At 48.0% G+C, this 22,947-nt stretch overlaps 1 protein-coding gene across 2 annotated transcripts in view; it reads right to left on the bottom strand.

Annotated features, from left to right (window-relative positions):
- The window catches only part of ACLY (ATP citrate lyase), a 29,364-nt gene extending 7,590 nt beyond the window's left edge, over nt 1–21,774 (bottom strand). Inside the window, exons 1-15 of one of the 2 annotated variants that reach the window (XM_066981706.1) lie at nt 21,620–21,774; nt 14,228–14,397; nt 12,464–12,586; nt 11,315–11,377; nt 10,439–10,629; nt 9,444–9,523; nt 8,789–8,923; nt 6,784–6,898; nt 6,195–6,331; nt 5,681–5,742; nt 5,377–5,494; nt 5,057–5,211; nt 4,550–4,640; nt 3,315–3,344; nt 1,449–1,590 (exon numbers count right to left, since the gene is read on the bottom strand). In XM_066981706.1, coding sequence (XP_066837807.1) covers nt 1,449–1,590; nt 3,315–3,344; nt 4,550–4,640; nt 5,057–5,211; nt 5,377–5,494; nt 5,681–5,742; nt 6,195–6,331; nt 6,784–6,898; nt 8,789–8,923; nt 9,444–9,523; nt 10,439–10,629; nt 11,315–11,377; nt 12,464–12,586; nt 14,228–14,386 — 1,601 coding nt within the window. In that variant the 5' untranslated portion in view covers nt 14,387–14,397; nt 21,620–21,774. The remainder of the gene's footprint in view (nt 1–1,448; nt 1,591–3,314; nt 3,345–4,549; nt 4,641–5,056; nt 5,212–5,376; nt 5,495–5,680; nt 5,743–6,194; nt 6,332–6,783; nt 6,899–8,788; nt 8,924–9,443; nt 9,524–10,438; nt 10,630–11,314; nt 11,378–12,463; nt 12,587–14,227; nt 14,398–21,619) is intronic. The other variant, XM_066981707.1, reaches the window with a different exon arrangement.
- Nucleotides 21,775–22,947: the final 1,173 nt, after the last annotated feature.

The raw sequence follows: 22,947 nt of genomic DNA, 5'->3' as shown, positions 1-22,947 counted from the left end.
CAATGTGAGGGCCAGTCAACTTTCCAATTCTGCTACAGTGAAACTGTGCCCACCCTGCCCCACACACCGAAGGAGATGCACCTAGGAAAGTCTCAGTGTAGGTGTTGTCTTCTGTGTATGGTCTTTGTGTATGGTAGACTCTCTGATTGAAATTTGAAGTCTATTACTCAACCATTTAGGAGTCCAGAGATATTGGCTGTGTTTCCATACCGTTACATTTGTACCGGAACATTTCAGGTTTTGTCAGCCTGACTTCCTCGAAAAGGTCAAGCAGAAATAGATTATTAATAGATAGCCTTAAGCTTTTTATCCCAGTGGCTTTTTCCTCATTGAACAACTGTGATGCTGCAAGGGGTTGCCACTCAGCTACGGATGTGGCTATGCCTGCAGTCAGTTTTAGTACCCTGAGGTCTGCACTTGCTGAGAAGGTATTACAGCCCTGATGATAATTGCAGCACTACGGACTAACAGCACAAGGTACTTAACGCACAAGAGAGGCACAATTCTCTGCAGGACAGAGGTTGATTAGACATCAGCTATCTTGGATGTCTGTAAATACCACAGAAATGAAACAAGCCTCCTACCCGTACATCTGCTCCCATCTCACTGCGCCAGAAGGCCAACCAGCCGCTGCTGCTGCCCTGTTTAGCAGGGAGACCCCCGCCTCACAGCCACGAGGCACGACAACAGAACTGCTTGTGCACCACGTCTCCACAACAGCCATGTTCTGGAGGTTCCTCCCAAGGGCAATATAAAACACGTAATAACCTCTCTCATCCTCATCAGCTGCGGGGATAGGGCCAAGGAGGGTGAATACCACAAGAGAACTGTATCCCACTGAAGGATCTGCACACTTCATGCCTGCTAAAAAAACCTGCAGCTACTACAGGGAAGAGTCTGAACCAGATGAACGGAGATTTCTTTTCTTTTTATAGTTTTTTGGCTACACAACAGACTGCCTTAGTCTAATTAGCAGAGCTGCTCTGATTCTGGCTAATATTCGGAGGGGAAAACACCCGCGTCAGCAGGTACAAACCAAGACGTCAGAGACAAGTACGCAGCAAACAGTGGGTGAGTAGAAGAGACCTCACATGTCCTTAGTGCCTCTGCTAAGTCAGTCGGCTGTTACAAGAAAGCCCAACTAGTAACGCCTTCCTCACTCGTGGGATGAAGGAACAGAATTTGGACACCCCTGGAAAGTGCATGAAGTGGGACCTGAAACAGCTTAACGTTAGCCACGTACTTCAACAGAGCAGCCTGAAATCAATGGTTGAGAGAGGTAAGAAGCAGTCTGCAAAGCCAGCCTGATGGTGGAAGGGAGCGTAGGAGAAGGCGTAAAAGCAGTGATGTGGACTAGAGCTACAGAACAGAGGCTGGAAGAGGAAGAAGCTAACAGGAGAATTTGAGGGAAGCAGTCAGAAGTGACATGGTTAACACGGGCTACTTACGTGAATGGATAAACCATGGCAGCTACTGACGGCTCATCCCGGGAGCAAATGTAATCAAAGTCCAGCATCCCTTGCACGGCCCGTGTCTGCATCCCCCAAATGATAGCTTTGGTGTGACGGCTGAAGAGGGTTGTAGCTTTACCTGCTCAGAGAGAGGGGCGAGGGGAAGAAAAAACAAAACAACACACCCAAAATGTACATCTGTGCAAGATAAAACTTTGCTAAATGTCTGCCTAAAGCCTCCCAGATACGCTTATTCCCCCTCCCTCTGAACTAAACCCAACAGCTGAGCTGCAGGATGTAGTAGCCACGCTCCCCAGATTAAGGAAGAAGCTGCAGATGGAGCAGCATCCCCCTCTTCCCAGGATTCTGAACACAGTAGCCAGGTTTTGGGTTTCACGAAACGGGCAAGTGCTTAATCACAGGGTGGGAGCTGGTGTAAGACGGGAGAGATGAGGAGTGAAAACAGCCTCCTCCTCTCCTCACGTGGGCTGCTCACATCCCTCCCAGATGGATTTATTCTGCAATGCCGAAGAGGAAGGGAACTTTGAATTTTGTTTTATTGCAACAGCCTACAATCTGGGAGAACCACAGGAGGCTTTCCTCCTACGTTTGACAGGGCGCCACAGTACGATGATAGGAAATAAAAACAAAAAGCAGAAAACGAAGGAGACTGAGAGCAGAGGAGCTCTACGTTACTCAGCTTTTGTTTTCAGTTCTTTTTGATTATCAGAATCCAACACAAGCCTCCTTGGATGGCTCCAAGCATTTATATGCAGCCCAAAACTTTGGCTTTGAGGGACAGAGTCACAGGAAGGGCAACAGTTCAGCTAGTGAGATGGACTATTGGCTTCAAATACATTTACACCACTTGTCACAGCAAAATGTTGAGTTCCTCCCTTTGACTCCAGACAGTTCATTTTAAAACTCTTAACCCTGAGCTGATCCCAGTCAGTCTACAGCTGATTTCTTGTTGGCTTTGAATCAAAGCTAGATAGCATTAGGGATTAGACAAGATCCTATTCTGCCTGGCTTGAGCATTAAATCGGTCACTGTTCTCTCCAGCACTACATGTTTACAGTTTAGATGCACTGCCACGTGACTTGTACTTAGGAAGCTGCCTACCCTAAAAAGCCCTTTCAATTTATCATCTTGCAGGTGCCTGCAAGGAATATTATTATTCATAGGGCCCAGGAAGGTGATGCTATTCATCTGAAGCCACACAAGGAAGAAGGAGAGTCCCCTTCTGCTGTTGTCCCTCTTATGATGGAGAAAACAGCTTGAAACTTCACTTTGACTGCAGCTCAGCAGCTTATTCTCACTTAGCACTGAGCTCAAGGAAATGTTTAAAGTTCTTGTCACTCCACCGAGCACACAACAAGCTTCAATGGTTTGCTGAACCGATAAGGCAACATTTACTTCACTCAGCAACTTTTCTGTGCCCTTCAAGGCTCATAAGCAGGGCACCTACATTATTTTGTTTCCTTTTAAAACAAAAGGCCAGTTATTAGGAATAGTTAATGATTACTCCTTTCTGAAAGTGAAGAGCACAGAGCTTTTCACAGCTTGCTAGGTCTGTTTTTCTCCCCAGTGGTTGTGGGAGGGGAGGGAAGGGAAAAAGAAGTTTGAGACCTGTTCTTCCCCCCCTGGAAGTAATAAGTTTTTGTGCAAAGTTGTATGCGATCTGCACTTCAAAAACTGCTGAAAAGTTCACGTGGCGCTAGCTAAGTATGCTGGCAGGAGGGAAGGGAAGGACCAGACAACACTGCAATCTTTTGGAGAGAAAAAACAGCAACAAAAAACGAAAACTAAAAAAGTCAGCTGCCAGCAAGGCCAGACACATTCAGCTAGTCACACGAGTCCTACCTGGACCAGGTCTTGAAGCTGGGATTGAATCTGTTGAAGAGAGAATCACTCATGCAACAATATGACACAGTTGGCTGCTGTCATCCTGACAGCCTACAGGGGCACCTGTGAGAGGGCTTCCCTCCTCCCCACAGCACTCGGGGCTTTTTGGATTTTGCTTTTGTTAAAAAAACAACAACACACAAGCAGACTGAAGCACTCTCCACTGTTCTTTGTCTCCAAGTCAAATTTTGGATATTTGCCATCTAGAAACCTTTTGCTTAATCCAGCGCAAACATTACATGTTCAGGAGATTGTTCTCCCCCACTGCAAGCTCTGTGGCTAACATATTTTCTATGTATTTTTGAAGCACTGCTCATGCAAAAATCTGTGCACAACGATCAACAGAGCAGTGTGTTTTTGGTGTTAGGTTTCACCAGCATCGGACATGAATCCTATGGCCATCATGCCGTATTGTTGACAATGAGATCCGTATCTCCTCGCATTTGAGGGAGCAGGACCAGAATGGTATCACATCCTTTCCTTGCCCAGTTCTGCTGTTGTTTTCCTCCCATACAGCATGCTCTTACCCAGTAAGGCTTCCAACAAACACAACCAAAAGGCCACCAAAGCTCAAGCATATCACCATGCTAAAGAAGCTTCCTACAAACTTAAATAAAAAACAAAAACTAACAAACAAAAACAAAGAAACCCCACCACCACACATACACAGAGCAACCTCAGACCCTAAATGTTTGAGGACTACATCACAGCTCCTACTGAACCAGGAAGGTTTCTGGCACCGTTTGTAGATGGTTCATCCAGGAAGCTGCAGACTGTACCAGGAAGGACTTTCTGCATACCTACACTGTTCCAACAGCATCCCATGGGAAAACCCCACAGTTACTGAAATGGAAAGCAGGCCTCAGATCAGCAGCCACAGCACGGAGACTCTAACCTGTTGTCTGCTGGCCTTGTGTACGGGGACACAGTAAAGCTGCAGTTCTCAAATTGTGGTGTTCCCTTGAAAGGAACGTCACAGATCAAGGTAGCTTTGACTCACCTCGTGTACGAGCTAACAGCACACCAAGGGACACATTCTAAAAGCACTTAATTCAATTCAGAACAAAAGGTAGATGGATACCACAAAATTACTTCTCTTTATATCCAGACAAAGCATTAATCAAGTCCACATTCTCTCTTTTGAGTACAACCTGGAGCAGAAGTGAACTGCTAGCAACCCCCGCTGGACTTACCGAGAGGTGCTGTTGGCTTTGCCTTCTTGGCTGGAGCAATATCATCTGGCTTGGACTCGGAGAAAGAAGCCGTTCTGCTTGGTGCTGGAGTCTGAAAGATTCAGAAGCCAAGTCAGTAAGGGACGGCATGCCAGAGCAGGCTTCCCAATATCCACTTCTGGGACATGTAAAAGGAGATGGTCATTTTGGCTATGCTACTCTCCAAAGAAGAATGATTTAGTGATAGAAATACTTCGCTCGAGAGAAGGAAAACTAAATGACCAAGTTCCCAGTAGGTGCAAGAGTCACATTTGTGTTGAAGGGTCGTGCTTTCTACATGAGTGAGGTGGGTAACAGGAGGGCCCCCCTCGGTAAACTGTGCAGGCAGTCACTACTTTTCCTCCAGCTTTGAACTGTACAGGTACGACAGTGGCTAAGGTCTGCTCTGACCTGTTCAGGCAGGGGAAAGCTGCCCTCAGGAGGCTTCTCACCAGCGTTCCCTTTCACAGAGGGGGTGGAGGAACTCACCGAAGGGCTGCCGCTGGCATTGAGGAGGAAGTTGGCAGTGTGGGCTGCGGCAGGCGGTTGGTTAGGGATAGGCCGATGGCCGAGCGCCATCCCCACAATTGCAGTCATGTGAGTCTCCGTGCCAAAGACATGGATGGGGATCCCAGTCGTCTTTCCTGCACGGGCACACAAGAACAGTCAGCGCTGGGGGCAGAGGGGAAGGAACAAGACCAGCTTCTGCCAAAGCAAAGTATTTAACCTTGAAAAGGCTCAGCAGAAAGCAGGAAGCAGGTGGAAGATACGAGGCAAGAACCAAACTGAAGGAAACAGATGGTCCTTACCCACTTCTCCCATGACACGCAATCCTTCCTGGTAGTTCGGGCCTCCTCTTCGCACAAAGATCCTCACCTCGTGCTCTTTCAGAGGGCCTTGGTAATCCTTAATTGCTCTCACGATGCCCTGAAGGAAACAAAAACAACAAACATACGGTACAGGTGAGCTGGGTAGCCTAGTGTTTACCGTGTCCTCCCCATCATCTCAACAACTGCTAGACGAGATGTGCCGTCAGCACTACGCCGACCTGGAGAGAACAGCTTGGGGTTGCTGACTGGGGGCATCTGCAGCTACTTTTGAATAGTCACCTACCTTAAAAGTGGCTGCGACATTAGTGAAGTTAGCAATGCTGCCTCCAATGATCAGAATTTTACCTGAGGGAAGAAACAAGCGTAAATAAATCTGTTTTAAGAACACAGAGTACTTGCTCTAAGATCGTGAGGTAGTGGCAGGACGAAATGAAACAACGCTGTGGTTCAGGCTAACAGCTTGCAGTAAGTTATGTTTAGCAGAACCTGGAAGAAGATAGGAGTTTTGTACCAAGCAGGAAGTTTTCTGATAAGAATCTCGAGCCACACTTGTGCTCTTTGCTACGTGGAAAAATACAAACCCTGTCTCTGAAGCAAGAGCTGACAGAAATCCATCACTATCTGACCCAGAAGGCAGCAGTACATTAAGAAGCTCTCCCAGGCAGCTCTAAGCATAGTAACCATCCAGCTTTGTTCAGTTTTTCCCCCAGATGCAGCTTCACAGCTGAGCAGCCTGGAGCCATACACCCTTCCTGACTAGTTCATTACAATTTTTCCAGTCCCAGTGACTTTCTTACCTTCAGGGTGCTTCTCTCGTGTCATGAGGGAGAGAATAGTCTTAGCATAGTCATAGGTCTGTTGCTCGCTTGGGGCTCCTGAGTATTCCCCATAGTTAGCCAGTTCATTTACACCTCCCAGGTCACAAATGGTGTCACTATTAAAAAACAAAAAGATTAGTTATGATTTTCAAGTCACTCTAAAGGTCTTAAAACATTCCGAATTCCTGGGAAAGGGCAACTCAGAGAGGTGAAGCTATCTGCTGAGAACAAAGCTGCTCTCCTCTTGTGCCAGGCATGATTAATCTTGTTATGCTTCCTATACATATGATAGGAACCACCACAGCAACCACGTGAACATCAACAGCTTCCAGCCAGCTTGTTTCTTTCCATGTGAAAAAGGAGCCTTAACACAGCCTCCCAAAATAAATTATCATTTCTGAAGGACGCTGCATTCCACATCCTGGGAAGACACCTGCACAGAAGCTTCATTCTGAATAGGTCCCAAGCAGTCCCAGCATGGGAAAAACCACTTTAGAAGTCTCCCCTTTCTACGGGTTGCATCCATTATTTTCTTTGCACTCCCCTCCAAAAACCTCGTTCATGTTACCTGTAAACTACAGAGGCACCACCACCAGCCACCATGGTCCAGATCCTGCCTTTAGGGTTGAGAATAGTAAGTTTCAAGCTGGCTCCACTTTTAGCATCCAGATCAGCAATGTAGGCTTCCTGCAGACAGAACAGCATACATTATTTAAAGGTCTTACTGCCTTTCTTTGGCTAGTGCCTGCACGCTCTTTTTCAAACCCAAGCACTAGCGGTGCTGGGCCCAACTTCTGGGCATGCAGAGCTCCCACATCTCCTCTCATCTACAACTGAGGAAAGAGCAGAACCACAAACACAGCTTTTGTAAGGGAAGGAGACACAGCATCATCTCTCAGGGGCCAAGAGTGGTTTGTGTTACACGTTCTCCAAGACAGAACACTGAAATGGGACTGATACAGACAGCTTGCACCTTTCTCTGGAAGAAATTCAAAGAGGATCGATCAACCTAAGCACACACTCAGATTTTGATTCTTGCTTGGAAAGCCCTACCCTGTAAAGAAAACGTAGTCTTTATAAGGCCTGCTGGCTTATCTCTTGTTTGTCCCAAGTGAAATGCAGTTCATGTACAGCAGTCACTTGTGACATTACTTCATTTGTAGATTGCACATCCAGAAGCAGTGTTTTTCTTTTTGCACGTGAAGAACTCTGGAAATGGGGCTGACTGCTGCGTGTTTCACTACGCTGCACTGCACTGGCATTTCCATGTCATCAAACTTTGAAATGACAGAGCAGCCGTCTTTTCCTCCACGGCTCAGCCAGCCCTTAGCAGCTCCCAGATTTTATGGTTCAATGTATCACAGTCACAGAATCAAGTGCCTCTGAACTGAAAAGTCTTGCTCCGACCTTGTATGCAGACTGCGACCAGAGGAAATTTAAAATCAACACACCCAAGGCTACATTCTCTGGCTGTGCTGCAGCCAAGAACGTAATCACCAAGAGATGTAATTTGGCTCAACGTGGTGTTCCTGTATCACAGCGTGCTTGCCTGTCGTGAAGCACTTTATTGGGAGTTCATTAGAATTCTCAAAGACACTGACATAATAACGTTCACAGTGACTTGCAGGGGGATGATTCAGAGAGACAAAAACTCAACTAATCCATTTAAGAGCAAATTGAGTTAAGTGTTGGCATCCAGCAAGCTACGTGGAGAGAAATAGCTAAATGGATTTCCTGGCCATGTTACAAAAACCATTTCCAACTGAAGCATAATTATAATTATTGAAATGAAAAAGTCAGGACAGAAATCCTTTCAGAGGCAGCAGAACAGTCACCTCAAGTAAGCAACAGAACCATGAAGGAGAGCGCTGTCATTCCAACAGTCTTTGAAGCTGCTGGGAAGCTGTGCATGAAGCAGTGTTTATACAACTGGCTGTGCAGACCCAGGGAATTCTGCGAGGGAATGGGCATTAAAACAAAGCTTGCTTGCAGGCATCTGTGGTCATCACTTTTCAGGCAAACAGTTGTATTAACATCTTAACTTTTTACTTTAGTGTCAGATACAGTAATATTCTCTCTGGATTCACACTCACACACGTATTTTGCACACAGCTGTGACTCTGCTCTCATGATCTGTAACTGGAGCACTGCATGAACATCAGCCCCAAGGAGGCTGCCAAAAAGCTGCTCCACCAGAAATGATGCTGATGGGGAAGCAACACAAGCGAGCACCATATAAAGGAATACTGTACAAGCACAGAGCTTTGGCACATAAATGAATGAAGTTAAATGCAAGCCTCCTTTTAAAAAAAAAATGAACAAAAAAAATGAAATAACACCCTGGCAAATATGGAAAGCAATTGCAGTTCAGAGTGCTGTTATGGAAAGTCCTAGTACTACAATGGTAACAGCACGGATTTGCACAAGCTCTGTTTATGGATAGCAACGCCAAGGTACTTGAAACACAGCAACAAAAACCTACAAGAGAGGAAAACCTCACTGCCGTGGACATACAGTGGGGAATTAATCTTGTAGTCCACAAGGGAGGGATTTGGGCTGTGACAGATTGTAACTTGCCTCTGGGTAGGCTTCCCTGCCAAAGGGAGGGGGAAACTCCACATCCCCCCATTTCACTTTGCAGATGTAGTCAGCAGTTGCATCAATCTTCGCAGCCAAGTCAAGGATGTAGACACCATCTTTAGTCACCACTGCATTAAAAAAAATATATCAGGATTAGCTGTGGTTTGTACACATTACAGATTTACTCAAAATTTCATCCCATACAGAGATCATTATGAAATGTTATGTTTCTTTGTTCCCATTTCTCCACATTGGTCATTTAGTTCTATTTACCAAACACACAGAGTTCTCTTAAGAATTAGCTTGCGACCATAGTCACGGACCAGGCTCTAGCTCAGGTGTTGTCTTATATTGCAACAGAGCAGTGTTTATGTGCTTCAGTTCTGACTTCACATCCCTTTCAATGGAATTTTTTTTGCCCGCACCAGGAAATTAGATAACAGAGAACACTGCCTCCAAGCAGTCCCCATTTTGTATTCATTCAGCTAACAGCTCCAAGACAAATCACATCCACTTCTGTACTTTTGGACATGCCACTTAATATTGTTGTGAACTACACCAAATGGAGAAGGCTGAAATACAAGTTTCAATATTTTAGAACAAATGAGCAGGAAGTCCTGCACATAGGCTCCCACCAATATCACTTACCTAATGGATTGATCTCGAGGTATGTGAAATACAGATCTTCATAAAGGTTGAACAGGCCACAGATGAAGCTAGCCAAGACACTGCAAAAAAATTAAACACAAATTCATTAAAGCAGCCAAAAACGAAGTACAGACTGCTCTGCTTCATTTATATCAGGGGTAAATCACTTTGTATCAATTTATTTCATTCTCATTCATCTTCTCTGGAAACCTGGATGATGACTCAAGGAAAGGAAGACCTTGATGACTCATCCTAATTACACTCCACCAAACTCTGCTGAGAACACGGTTGTGAGGAACTGTCATGTACATGTTCAGTCTGTTTCATCTCAGAGACAGAAACGCATCCCTGTCTCTTACTGAGAGATACGCATCTCTGTCAGGACTAAGCTTCATTAGCTGGGACAGGGGATGGACTGCAGGAAACTTTATTAGTGACAGGCTTCTTCAGCCCTTCAGTGAGTACTCTATCTTTAGAAAAATCATGACTCATAATAACTAGCTATAGGCATCTAATTAAAGGAGATGCAAAGCTTTAAGATCAATCTGCAGTAAAATTGGGAATATCCAGAGAATAGCTCTCTTGACTGGCCAGAGTAAGACACAGTAGTACATTTCTGATTTAGCAACCGGATTCATGTCTTGTTGCCATTTCTACTAAATAAAAGAAACTCTTCTGTGCTGGCACAAAGGATCAAAATTCAGTACGTCTCCGACATCTCAGAGGTCAAGACTTCAGAACACTGAGAAGTGCTCCTGTCAAGCGAAGGCTCAAATCACCACAAATGCTTGTTTTCGGTTTCACAAGAGGCTCAAATAAGGTCAAACAACTTGGATTTAGGATGCATGGCATATTCTTGAGAGCAGCAAGAAGGGGAGGAGCGCAAGCTTTAGGGTGAAACAGTATGAAGGGATGTTGCACTGAAATAACTAGATGAGATTCAGGGTGGCTGGCCATGCCCAGAGCAGGCACAGGAACTCAGCATCCATACTTACTCCTTTTTATTTGCTGGTGCGTACTGCAGGAGCTGTTTCTTCACATCTGATTCACTGAGCTTTTCATCCACTGCCACAAGCAGCTTCTGAGCTTTGGCATCAACATCTCCCACATCCACGCCGCCTTCGTGGTGGAAGAGGACATAGTCTCCCTCCCGGGCAGCGTATATGCACACGTAGAACTCTTCCTCCTGCAGCACAGACCCAGGCACAAACATTAGCAAGTCACACCCAGCAAGCACCTCGAAGAAGAGGTGCTTGTGTCAGCACGAGGGAAGAGGCAACTCCTCCGTGCAAGGAGCAGTAGCACTGGAGAGGCCCAGACACTCCCCAGGTTTGTACAGGCAGTGCTGGCCTGGGGGGACAGAGAGCAGCAGGGTCCAGAAAGCTTCATCCTGGGGAAGCACGTCAGGGACAACACTTTCCATTTCTGGAGAAAACCATTCCCGTTTTACACAACTGAAATGCAAACCGGGGTCCTTTCCTGTGTGCAGCGAAAGCACCTAGATCTTAGGTAATTATACCCTTCCCACAAACGATTTCACCAGCACAAATTGAGACATCTCACATCAGTTTGTTATTCACACTTGGGAGCACCAGATTCAAGGAGCAGTGAGTTCCTTCCAAATGGGTGTCTCTGATGTGATATATCACCTCCTCTCACCAGAGACAGAGCAGCCAATGCTATTATTGATGACTCTTTGCAGGGACTAATGCTGCACCCATCTGCAGCTCTGACAATATGCATTGACACTGTCAGCTTAATAGCTCACTCCCAAGCTCCAGCTTTTGCCATTATATATCAATCTGTTTAAGCCACGTTCAAGTCAGGAAAGATCAAAAAGCACTTTTTAACACTTTAATTGGTATACCAACCTGTTTGTGAGGGACGAAGGGTTCGATCAGAAAATTCTTCAGGATTCCCTTAGCGTTAGCAATCTGTAGGCAGAAAACAAGACAGACACCAATAAATAAATACCTGTCCAATATCCACATTTATGACAGCACAAGGCAAACTTCAAGAATTAACACTATTCTAAAATCAATTCCTCCCAATCACCTCTCTACTGTGTTTCCTGGGGAACCAGACTGTTCCTTACACCAAGGTCCCAGGAACTGTCTTGCACAGCTTTCCTGCTATCCAAAACCCAATTGTTTGGGCTCAAAGGACACGGCCACGGTAGGTACCCCTGCTCCCGAGGGCACCGCTAAGTAGCCACCACCACTGGTCACCGCTCCTTGGCACAGCCTTTCCTTTAGACACGTTTGTTGCATTGTGCTAAACAGCTGTTTCGACATCCCTCATTTTTCCAGTGGGCAGGAGCACACGATGCAGTTGCCTGCCGTTTCGTAATGGCCTTCAGGCAAGCCCCACTGGCTCAGCTTGATGCTGGAGCCAGCAGCAAATCAATCGCAGCAGGGCCAAGGCGCCAGCTCCATCGAGGCAGCAGAACTCTCAGCTCCTGGAACACAGCAGCTGGGATGGCAGGCATTTCTTTATCATTAGCATTGCAGGAGCATTCCCAGAAGAATAAATATTACAAGACAGCACCGACCTAAAATAACAACTTGAAGCAACGCTCGCTCATCAGCCAAAACACTGGCTGGCTACAGTCAGAGGACATTTTTATGACAGCTTTTATACTTGTCTTGTTAAATCCGCCTTGGGTATTAAAGCGAGGCAGCTATGCCAGCTAGACACAACATTTGAGCTATCAACTGTCGATTCCCTAGTGGAAGGGATTTTCAAAATTGTACTAATTCCTGCCGAGCTCCTGCTACACAGGCCCTACACAGCAGGTGGTAACAGGGGGCACTGAGTTAACGCGGTGTGTCATGTAACAGTGCTCTTTTACCAAGAGGATGTTCACATGGGCAAGTTTCTTACTTGCTTCGGCATCAGAACAACATGCCTTTTAAACCACCATAAGCAAGAGAAATACCTGCCCACCAGCTTCTATCATGCAAGCATTCAGAAAAGACAGACCAAAAAAGTCATGTTTTTCTTGCCGAGGTGGCACTCACCGTGGTTTCTTGGCCCAAACGCTGTTTGAGCCAAACCTTCACCTGATCCAGGGTGAGGTTAATTCCAACCAGTCCAAGCTTCCCACGTCGCTTGATTAACTGATCTGGCTTCACCACTAAACGCTACATCATGCAAGAGGGATTAAAAGAAAGAATAATTAGAAAGTGATTTCGGTTGAGAGATTCTCTGCAGGTGGTGAAGTGAAAGCTTCAGTACATTCTATACAGCAGGTATTGCTGCAGAGTTCCTGTAGTCTCTTGGCTGGTGTTTATGTGCTACAGTTGTTAAGCAAATCCATCTCCTGGTACAACAAGCCTGAAAGTATTTTCTTCCCCTTCTCCCACCTCTGTACTTTAAGAGCTGCCTTGTTTCTCCTCAGAGGTCTCTGCTGTACATCAGCAGAGACTGAGGCAACAGTCTGTTCAGTTGTTGGTGTTTTTTGTGAACCTAAATAACTTTCAATGTAAGTGTTAGGGTGGTGTTTAGCTACTCCCTTTCTGTAAAAATCCATGCTGAGTATCATTCGGTATCCCATCAGTTTTCCACACAGTCTTTGTGAGATGCATCCTGAAATTAGTATTTCTCTGCGAGCAGAAGCTCACAAGGGAAAACCAACCGAGATGTGGGATGCCAACCACAGTCAGCCGCTTACAAAGAAAGCTCCTGCTGTCACCGTATACTCCACACACGAGACCAGCTAGGGCCAGAGTCACGCACATTTGAGTCAACCGACAGTGACTCTTTTATAAAATACCTAAAGAAGGCTGTTCCTAGGTAACACACTTATCTCTAGCTTGCAATTATTATCATTTTGGGTAAGGAATGAGAGCCATTTTCCTGTACAGCTAAGGCATCCTGGAACTTCAGCAACCTACAGCACAGAGCCAGAGTGTAACATATTGCAGTACAGAGCACGGTGATAGCAATCTTTCTGCCGGACTGCGTAGTGCTTTCTAGTGTTACAAGAGTCTGCCTTAAAGGATAAATATGATCCTTGATCCCTTCGGGTCTCTGCAAGTCTCAGATGGATTGCTGATATTTTTCAGAACTTGCTCATGCAGCTGAGCGCAGGGCATTTAATTACCCTGCACAGGGCCTCTATCAGTCACTAAGTAAAGGGCTATGAAACATTCATCCTCTACTAACCAATAACTTAATTATATTAACCGTGGGAGAGGAGCCAGATTGGACAGCAAATACAAAGAGCTCTGGGTATGTTTCCCCTACAGAAAGCACAATGTTACGAAACAAAGAAAATAAAAGGTCTTGTGCAGAAAAACAAAAAATGAAGCTTTACCTGGCATTTTGCTTGGACACAGAAAATTTAAACAATTTCCTAACTGAAAGTCAAAGTTAGACAAGGACAAAGCACTCCATGATTTCAGAAAGTAAGGGTTCAAACCCTGTCAAGCAGGGACAGAAGTCCCAAGAGACTCTCCCTTTGTCTGAATTAGCCTGGTTTACCTTCTGTGTGGTCATTACCAGCTTCTCATTTGCAGATCTCTCTGCTCGTGCATTTCACTAACTCCTTAAGCTAATTTTATAATCAGACTCCCTCGAAGGTGCTCTGACAGCCTTGAAACAAGGCTCGTTTCTTCATCAGTGTCACAAGTATTGCAGAGCAGCAGCTGCAACGACTGGTCCTTCACGAAGGTCCCGAGCACACATTTGTGCTCGCAGCCCTGCCTGACCGCGAGCACCTCGCGTGGGCAGAGGTTTGTCCGGGGCTCAGGCACGGCAGGACGGCGAGGCACAATCCTTACCTCGCTCAGGAGCCAAGGGTGGTCCTGGGTGAGTCGCGCCCAGTCGGTGTCCGGCGTGACTCGGGCATACTTGAAGCGGTTCTGGATGGCGGAGGACGTGCAGATGTACTTATACAGGAACTCCTTCCCCGTCTGCTCCGAGATGGCTTTGGCTGACATGGTTACCTAGTCTGGATTGAAAAGCAATTCGTTAAAGTGGAAATCAGGAGGAGAGTACGGTCATCACAGATAACTCCCAGCCACCTCGCCCAGCGAAAATACAACGCAAATAGGGCATAAAGCTATAAAACTCAAGCAAGAACTACTCTGCTTGCTTAAAACCTCTATTCCATTCAACTGCTCTGAACACTATTTCAGCCCAGTCTTGCTGTAGGGAAAGGCATAATCCTCGCAGCTTGCCCCAGCTACCACCGTGCCTCTACAGACCTGCAGCTCCAAGCATCCCCTCGCATTTGTGGGAACGCTCAGCTGAAACAACTTATTTCAAACTACCCAGCACCCCAGGCTCGCTGGGGGATCTGTGCAACACCATTTCTTCTACTTCGGTACCAGGGAGGGACAAGGCAACCGAACAGAAAGCCTCCCTCCCACTTCTTTTCTTCCAGCACGCCGCATTTCCAGCCTGAGCTTGACTGCAGGCAGATTAGCAATACCCCATCCATTGGAAAAAGGGGAAAAAAATGTTACCAGTATTACCAAAACCCCAGAGCAGAATGTATTTACATCACTGTTTTATTTGCTTTGGGACCTAGGTGTTTTGAGAGAGCAGCTTTGCACCCATACAAAGTAAGACACTTAACATCACAAGGACGACTTAAGGCGAGACAGTTTTTTGCTGTTAAAAATTTGAAAAAAAAAGTTAAAAATCCCTAATCAAGCATCTTCTCTGAAAATGATTTTCTTCTTTTCCAAAGAGCACATTCTAAGCTGACGTAAGAAAATGATTCCTGATCTCAAAGCTGTAATTTTTCTTCTTGGATGCCAAGTCGCATATGCCTAAGAGGTTTTCATTTTTAACTGCAGTAAGAATTATTTTAAAGAATACTTCATCCCAGGGAACCTGTCTGCATGCATCTGACATCAGATCCGAGTCTTGTGACCACTCAGAGCTCGACAAGTGTTTTTCACTTTTTCCAAGGGGTCAGAGTGCTGACAGAAAAGCTCGAGCAGTGGCTTGTGCTGAATTCTGAGCGACTGGAGATCGTGTCAGGGTTCCCCAAGCACAACCAGCACGGCAGGAAATACAAAAGCACTCTCAGGGTCGTTTCTGGGAGAGCTGCAAAGCAGAAAGGCACAACCATAGAAAAAAAGCTTCTCAAATTCCATCCATCAGGAAGGTGAAATATTTGAACAAGTCAGTGAAGACTGGCTTTAATTGCCCATGCCATCAAAAATGGCCTATTTAAGGCCCACTGAGGAAAAGAGTTAAAAGATCCCATGGTTGTTTCTTGTGCCATCCTCTGGGTAATCAACTGGGTTATTCACCCTATAAACAAGCACAGGATGTGCCTGGGAATAATTTGCCACCATTAAAAATAAAGACCCTTTTCCCTAGAGTCAGAAGAAAATCTTTCCTGTCCTCCCTCCCTTCCCCCAAAAAAATAGAGAAAGGGATTTATTCTGCAGGGAAAAAAAAAAAAAAAGGAGGAGGAGGAGGCAGGTTGCATTCTCTGTATATGCCTCTGGCACCGAGTAGGTTGGACAAAGTACCATTACTGAAAACTCTTAACTAGGCTTAAGAACTGACAATCAAATTTGCTGCTAACATTTTTTCAAATGCAATTCAAGTTTTAAAATAGAAAAGGAGAAGATATAGAAAGGGCAATGCCGGTTCAAAACCAGCATCCCTGCTTTCAGAGAACTAAATTGTACGACCGCACGGCAGCTTCCAACTTAATCCCATTTCAAAACAACATCAGATAACGTTTCCTAAGCACCCTGACTTCCTTCAAATTACCAAACCCCCCTTCCTGCCCACCTAATATTTAGCCAGCTAAAAACAACACTAGTGCTGAAGTCAACATCATAGCCTAAGGAGAGAGGGCCTCTAATGAACAAGAGAAGGAGACCAAGCACATTTTGTTTGTCTGGTTCCCCAAAGCGAGATGCGCATCCTCCAGCCCCGCCGTTCAGTCCCGTGCAGCCCCATTTAGCAGCCCACAGAGATGCTACGCCGAGGCTGCCACGTTTTAGTTCTGCTCGCTGACTAACAGCCATTCCTAAAAATATGTCTGCTGCTCTTCGGAGATGTTGTGGGAGTAGAGTCGTCTGAGAAAAACATTGGCAGGCACGGAATTGTTAAGTCCCGGGGCTACGAGCAGCCGTTCTGCAGTAGCTTTAGAAGCAATCTAGAACTTCCATCTGATGTTCCTGATTAGAAAAGACACGGCTACATCGAGATAACGGTGCTATCTCAAAGCAAGGATTTATGTACTGCTGTCAGGTAACTAACAACAGCAGCACGTGTTGGAAGAGGTCAGTGAAATGGAAATGCTGGGTACCAGGGCATGAAACACTTCGAGTTGGAAGGGCTGCTGCACAGCTCCTTAGGTGGGCTGCAGTTCCAGCCATAAGCCAAGCATGGACACCGAAGCTGGACAGATGTTCACCTCTTCTTGGTGTTCAACCACTGCAGATTTCTTAAAGAATAAGGATTTTGAATGGAAGGAAAGGGAGTAAAAAGCCTAACTGAAGCGTTATAACCAGAAGCAGAACACGTAACAGCCTCAAGGGGAAGCAGTCTGCAAAACCCCCAGAAACATCCAAAGGGAGCTGGCTTGCAGATGTCTCCTGTGCTTAAGGAGCAGCAAGATGTTTGCTGTACAGAATCCCATCCGTTACCACGTGCAGTTCTCTGCCCATCTTTGCCCTGCAGATGCCACGGAACTGCAGGAGCGTAAGCTGTGTTGTAATCTGCACTAAAACTTACAAACATCGGCGGGGTCGTTTCAACTGCCGAACCTTTAGGAGTAAGGAAGCTGCAAGACAGAAGGGTTTAACCACTAGAAACCAGCCAGAGTTTGCTGCATCAGATTAAGAACTATCTCAAACTCATTTGCAGAACCAGCTCACATCTGTCCTTTGGTAACAGCTTTCACCGTACCATTCTGAGACAGCTTTTTTCTTAATGAAGAGGCACTGTCTAAGCATCAGAAAAGCACTGCCAAGGAGAACATAACGGCTTCTCTGACCTAAGGCTTCCAGCTTTATATGGTCGGCCACAGGCTAGCTGCAAAAAAAAGACGTTTCAAAGCCATAAAAGAGGCTGTACATCGGGCTGGTGGTTGGCAGGGCTGTAAAACACACCTTATTCTGCAAACACGCACAAACAAATTCAATTCCCTCAACCCCCTCTCTGTTACCTTACCTTCACAGCTGCACACACATTACACTCGGTCGTCTGTACCGTAGCACTCAAAACTTTCCATGACAATTTTCACTTTAAAGCAAGGCTATTTCTGGGAGCAAATCCTGCTCCCGAATTACCTGCAGCTATTTATTTTGCCTGGTGGGAAACTGGAATACCCTTGCTTTCAAAATAGCCCTCAGAAATACATCAGCTGCCTACTCTACAATATGCTAAAGGCCAGTCTTGGGCAAAAAGTACCACATTTCTGCAGTAAAAGCAGATAAAGTGGTAAACATTTTTTTTTCTTTTAAGATTAAGAAATAAGCATTTTGCATTTCCCCAAGGTGACACGGAGCCCCTGAGTAATACTGCAAGATCCCCAATATACATTTACAAATCAAAACAACCAAATGCTGGTGTTGGCTAAGCCAATGACCAAGATGCAATTGTCTGCAAATGAAGGAAACTGGACCCACTGACCTAGGACACCCTTCAGGTCTTATTAAAAAGTCCTGTAAAAAAAAGAAAAAAAAGTCAGTTGCAACAACAGTGACATATATTGGATTGCTTAATCCTAAGGGACACTGAGTACACTGGATTCCCATGAAGCCCAGCACATTACCGGGCTCCTTCATGCCATATTCTGCTGCTCCTCCAATTCCTTTCCTTATTTCATTACCCCAGGATTGCGATTGCACAAAATGATGTAAAGAGAGAACACCTACATTACTAGGAGAGATGAAAAATGACAGAATCCTTATGTCATGCTAGCTGTCCCACGGCAAGAGACCAGCAGGAATGAGGCTGTTCTGCCCCCGATTTACTGAGACATTTCCCAATGCATTAGCAAGTCCTTTATCACGCCCCTCTCTCAGTTTTTCCGCTGCTCCAACCCAGCCTTTCTCAGGAATAGGCACCGTGAAACAATGCTTCAGTCTGCTGAACTGTTAGTCTAAAAGATCAGCAGAAAAAAAAATCCATAGGGCATCAGCAGTTCCTGGCTGCGTGTGCTCGTGCAGGTCCCTCGTCAACCCGAGAGGCATAATTGGAGCAGACTCCATTAACTGCTTGCATCTGTTCTGCCAACACCGAGCAGGAAAACTGACTGCAGGTCACCACAGAGCTGGGAACCCTCACAGTTTCCCAGGAATGAGGCGGGTTTGGACTGTCATCTGTCCTGGATGGCCTTATCTGCAGTCCTGCTGAGCACCTGCAGCACTAACCGATGCTGATGAGAGTAACGGGTGCACCTCTGGAATAAAAAAAAAGACAGGTTGGGGGCACGGAAGATCCCTTTCTCCATACTAAATGCAAACTACAGGGAAATGTTTTCTTCCACTGATTCACTCCCAAGACATTGCTCTGTTCATGATTCATTCATTAAGACTGAACTGCAATTTTCTTATGACTTTAGGCCTCAAGTCTTGCAAATGCCACAGATAGAACAGTAGATTCACGTCAGTAGCACAAAATGCCACTTCCAGTCTGCTTTTAGCACTTATCTTCTGCTGCACGGGATTTCAGAGGCAGATAAAATTAATGATTTCTACCTGACAACGCCTCTCTGGGCTCCCTGCGATGATTTGCTGGTCTATCGAATGAGGTCTGTAGGGCTGGCAGGATCAGTTCTAAAGTCAGCCCAAGTCACCAAAACCATTCCTGTGTTTGAAGGATGCTGCCCTTAAGCAGAGGACAAAAGCTCTGCTGAACAGATGCCACGTACCTACTCTTGGATTGACAAGTAGATTACTGGTGTAAGAATAAGTTATTTGTGGGAAGTGTTAGTGGTTTCCACGCATGATTTCTGTTCATTTACTAAGGCTCTAAAACAAACAGCTTCTCTGCAACAGAGACCTTTACAAAATCATCCACAGCCAATGATATAAGAATAATAAAAAAAAAAAGCTGGTCTTCAGCCTTCACTAGCAAGTCTAGAGCAAGTAAGAAAAATGGATTAGATCACTTGTTCAAGGCCTCAGGAGCACTTACTCGCTCAAAACATCACTTGTCAAATACGCAAAGCAAGTTTATTCTTCAGCAAAATTTCTCAAGTGTCTTGATGAGAGCAGAAATACTCTGTGTGGTAACGGTATGGATTAAAAAGCTAGATGATGATGTGTTTGTCATGACAACTGGTACATATGCCCCAATATACCAGGAGCTAACTGAAGGCAAAACACAATAGAAACCAGAGAAAAGAAGAAAACAGGAAGAGACATTCATGACAACAGAATCAGGGTAAAAACTCCTTGAATCCCAAAGAGACTGGATGATGTGCTGTCAACTCTGGAAAAAGGAAAAAAAAAAAAAGGATGAAGATTTTTTTCCTTAAACCCTTTCTGGTGCTGGAAGTGTAACTCAGCGAGCTTCACCAGTCCACGTCCATGCAGAACAGGGCTCACGTGCACGGATTTACTTAGGTCCAGATCCCGTCACACCCAAGCAATGCTTTTACTGGAAGAGAAGTACCTTTACTGCTTCCAGTAAAGACCTCATGCCCTCTCTTCCTGCGAGTTTGAAGCCGCACTGTAAAGCAACCTTCCCCCTTCATCCCAGGTCATTTATTAACACAGTTCAAGATCAGCCAGTATTTTCTGCCCATAGCAGCGTGAAAAGTTACGTCAGTTGCCACCTGGCAAGCACGCCTGCTTTCATCAGAGGACGGAGAGGGGGCTCCAGGGAAGAGGCCCCAGAGCAGCCGGCCAACTTCACAGCTCAAGCAACCGCGGTGCTGCGCGTTGTGAAACGCCTGGCACCGTCCTGGTGTGATGCAAGCAGGTATCACTCGCCGAGGGGGTGAGCGTGTGGAATGCCCAGCTCTGGAGCAGGTTCCCTGCAGATGTGGAGCCTTCGAAAAAGGAAGTGCAGCCAGGGAGAAGGGCAATGAACTGATCTAAGTCAGATTAGCGGAGAGCAGGAAACAGCCTCCAAATGCCCTGGTACGTGTCTCGTGCCAGAAGCGGGATATCTGGAATTCCATCTTTAAAGATGAACTTATTCTGCAGCTTTGTGCAAAGTTCTCGGCAATTTTATTCCTTAACTCTTCCCCGCGTCCCTTGGGAAACGGGCGGCAGCAGCGCGCGTTCTGGGCTGCGTGGCTGGGCAGGATTCCCCGCTGCGGCTGCCCTTCGCACCGGGTCCCGCTTCGAGGGACGTGCTAGGAGGGAGGAGGAAGCAAGCCGCTAACCGGAGGGCGGCCGGCACACCTTCTGCACGGCCACGCAGAAGCCTCGCGCGGAAAACTCTACGGGGTGCGAAGCACAGCGTTAGACAGGGGAGCTGATATTGTGAGCTGCAAACCCGGCTAAGGAAATCAATCAACTAGAGACCGACAAACGCTACGTCGGAGCACGCAGCTTCCACTCTTCTGATGCTCTGCCAGGCAGCAAACGCGGTTTAAGAGAGGGAAACGTGAAGCCTGTGCAAAAGGAAGAGAATTACCGAAGCAGCAAGATAAACAGCAGGTGTTTGCAGGTAGCAAACAATTAATAATAATAAAAAAAAAGAGGCTGGAAGGCGGCCATCTCACGGCTCCGGGAGCTGTCAGCCGCGGGCACGGAAGGCGACAGGGCCGGGCGGGCAACAACGCAGAAGCGAGAGCGGAAAGAACCCAAACCGGTGCTGCCTTCCCCTGCCTCCAGCGGGCTTTGGTTCGAGGAGGGGGTACGGGTGTAGGGGGTGCTCCCGGACCTGGGACGGGCGCGACGGGAGCCCCGGGGGCCGGTGCCGGCAGGAACCTGCCCCGCTTCTGGCCGCTGGCTCCGCACCAGCGCTGAGCCCGCCCCAGCACCACGCCGGGCTCACGGCCGCGAGCATCGTCCCTCCTTCCTTCCCTCCTTTCCTCCCGCGGAGGGGCGAAGCGGCCTCCTGCCGGCCCCGTCCTGCCCCGAGACCCCCTCGAGACCCCCCCCGGTGCCGTCCCCGGTCCCCGCTCCCGTCTCCCGCCGCCCTCCGGAGCCTCCCTCGGGGGCTCCTCGCTCCGGTCACAGCCACTGCGGAGCCCCGGCTTCCTCGCAGGGCCCGCCCCGGGCCCTGCCACTCACCCTCGCCCCGCTCGGCCCCGCTCGGCCCCGCTGCGCTGCTCCCGGCCCTGCCCCGGCTCCGCCGCCGCCGCCGCCGCCTTTTGTTCGCTGCGGCTCGGCGCTGCCGCCCCGGCCCATCGGCCTACGGGCGCCGCCGCCTCCCATTGGCCGCCGCCTCCGCCACGTGTGCCTTGCCTGAGCGCTCCCCGCGCTCCCATTGGCCCGCGCCGGTGGGGCGCGCCCGCGCGGCCTTGTGGGAGTCGTAGTTCCGCCCCCTCGCTGCCGCGCCCCCAACCCCCCCCCACCCCCCCGGCCCTGACCCCCCTCCCTCTCCCGGCCCCCCCCCCCCCCCCTCCGGGCCGGGGCTGCGGGCAAACAGCGGCGGTGCCAGCTCGGAGCAAAGGGCCGCGGCCACGCCACCGTCACGCCGAGCGCCGCCCGCCAGCCACGGGCAGCCTGCCCCGCTGTCACCAGCACCTCGCCCCGCTCCCGGCCCCCTCGGAGCTCCCAGCGCCGCAGCAGCCCCGTTCCCGCTGCTGCTTCTTCCTCCTCCTCCTCCTCCTCCCGCTGCAGCCTCTCGGCCCCCGGGCCAAGCCGCCCACCCTTCCCCTCCCACGGCCCGGCCCAGCATGACTGCACCGGCAGCCGGCACAGGCCGGATCCAGGCGTTCCCCGGAGCTGGTGGTGTAAGGCAGGGGGCAGGAGGCGTCTGCCGGTACCGGCGGTGGGGCGCGGAGCTCCGCAGCGCATAGCCAGACAGCAGTGCTGCTCGGGAACCGAGCATCACCATCACTGGGGCATGGTCCAGAAGGATACAGCTGCCAGGTGTTCTTTACCCGAGCAGGGCAGCGAAACATCTCCCACACGCAAAGAGAGGAGAAAGGGACACCCGTGAAAGTGCAGGATGCGGCCATCCCCCCTCCCTGTTCACGACAGCCCCACTTGGTTTGTAACAAGCCTCTAACGGCACTCATCACGTCTCTTCTGCTTGCCAGCAACACTCAGAGCATATTCATTTTTTTTTCCTGGCGTTTCCAACCTGTGACTAAAGTACAAATCAGCCACACTGAAGCGAAGCGCCCTGGGGCAGTCCCTCCGATGAGGGAGGATGGCTTCGGTCCAGAGGCGAGCAGCCCATGACATTATCACGGGGCTGGAGCACGGACTTGTAACAGCCACCGGCGGGTGACCAGAGGACACAGACACGATGCCTGTCTCCTTACGGAGAACGTGTCACAACCAGCAATGGCAAAAGGCCCCGTGGAAAAGTTACCAGAGGTTTACTTTAAACCACCTCAACTTCTCTCCCTGTTGGCAGAGGGTTTGTCACGCTGGCCTCCCACTGCAGG

Source organism: Anser cygnoides, chromosome 22 (assembly GCF_040182565.1).
Source record: "Anser cygnoides isolate HZ-2024a breed goose chromosome 22, Taihu_goose_T2T_genome, whole genome shotgun sequence".
Classification (NCBI taxonomy): domain Eukaryota; kingdom Metazoa; phylum Chordata; class Aves; order Anseriformes; family Anatidae; genus Anser; species Anser cygnoides.
The sequence above is the reverse complement of the archived record's forward strand: the minus strand, read 5'-3'. Positions and strand labels throughout refer to the sequence as shown.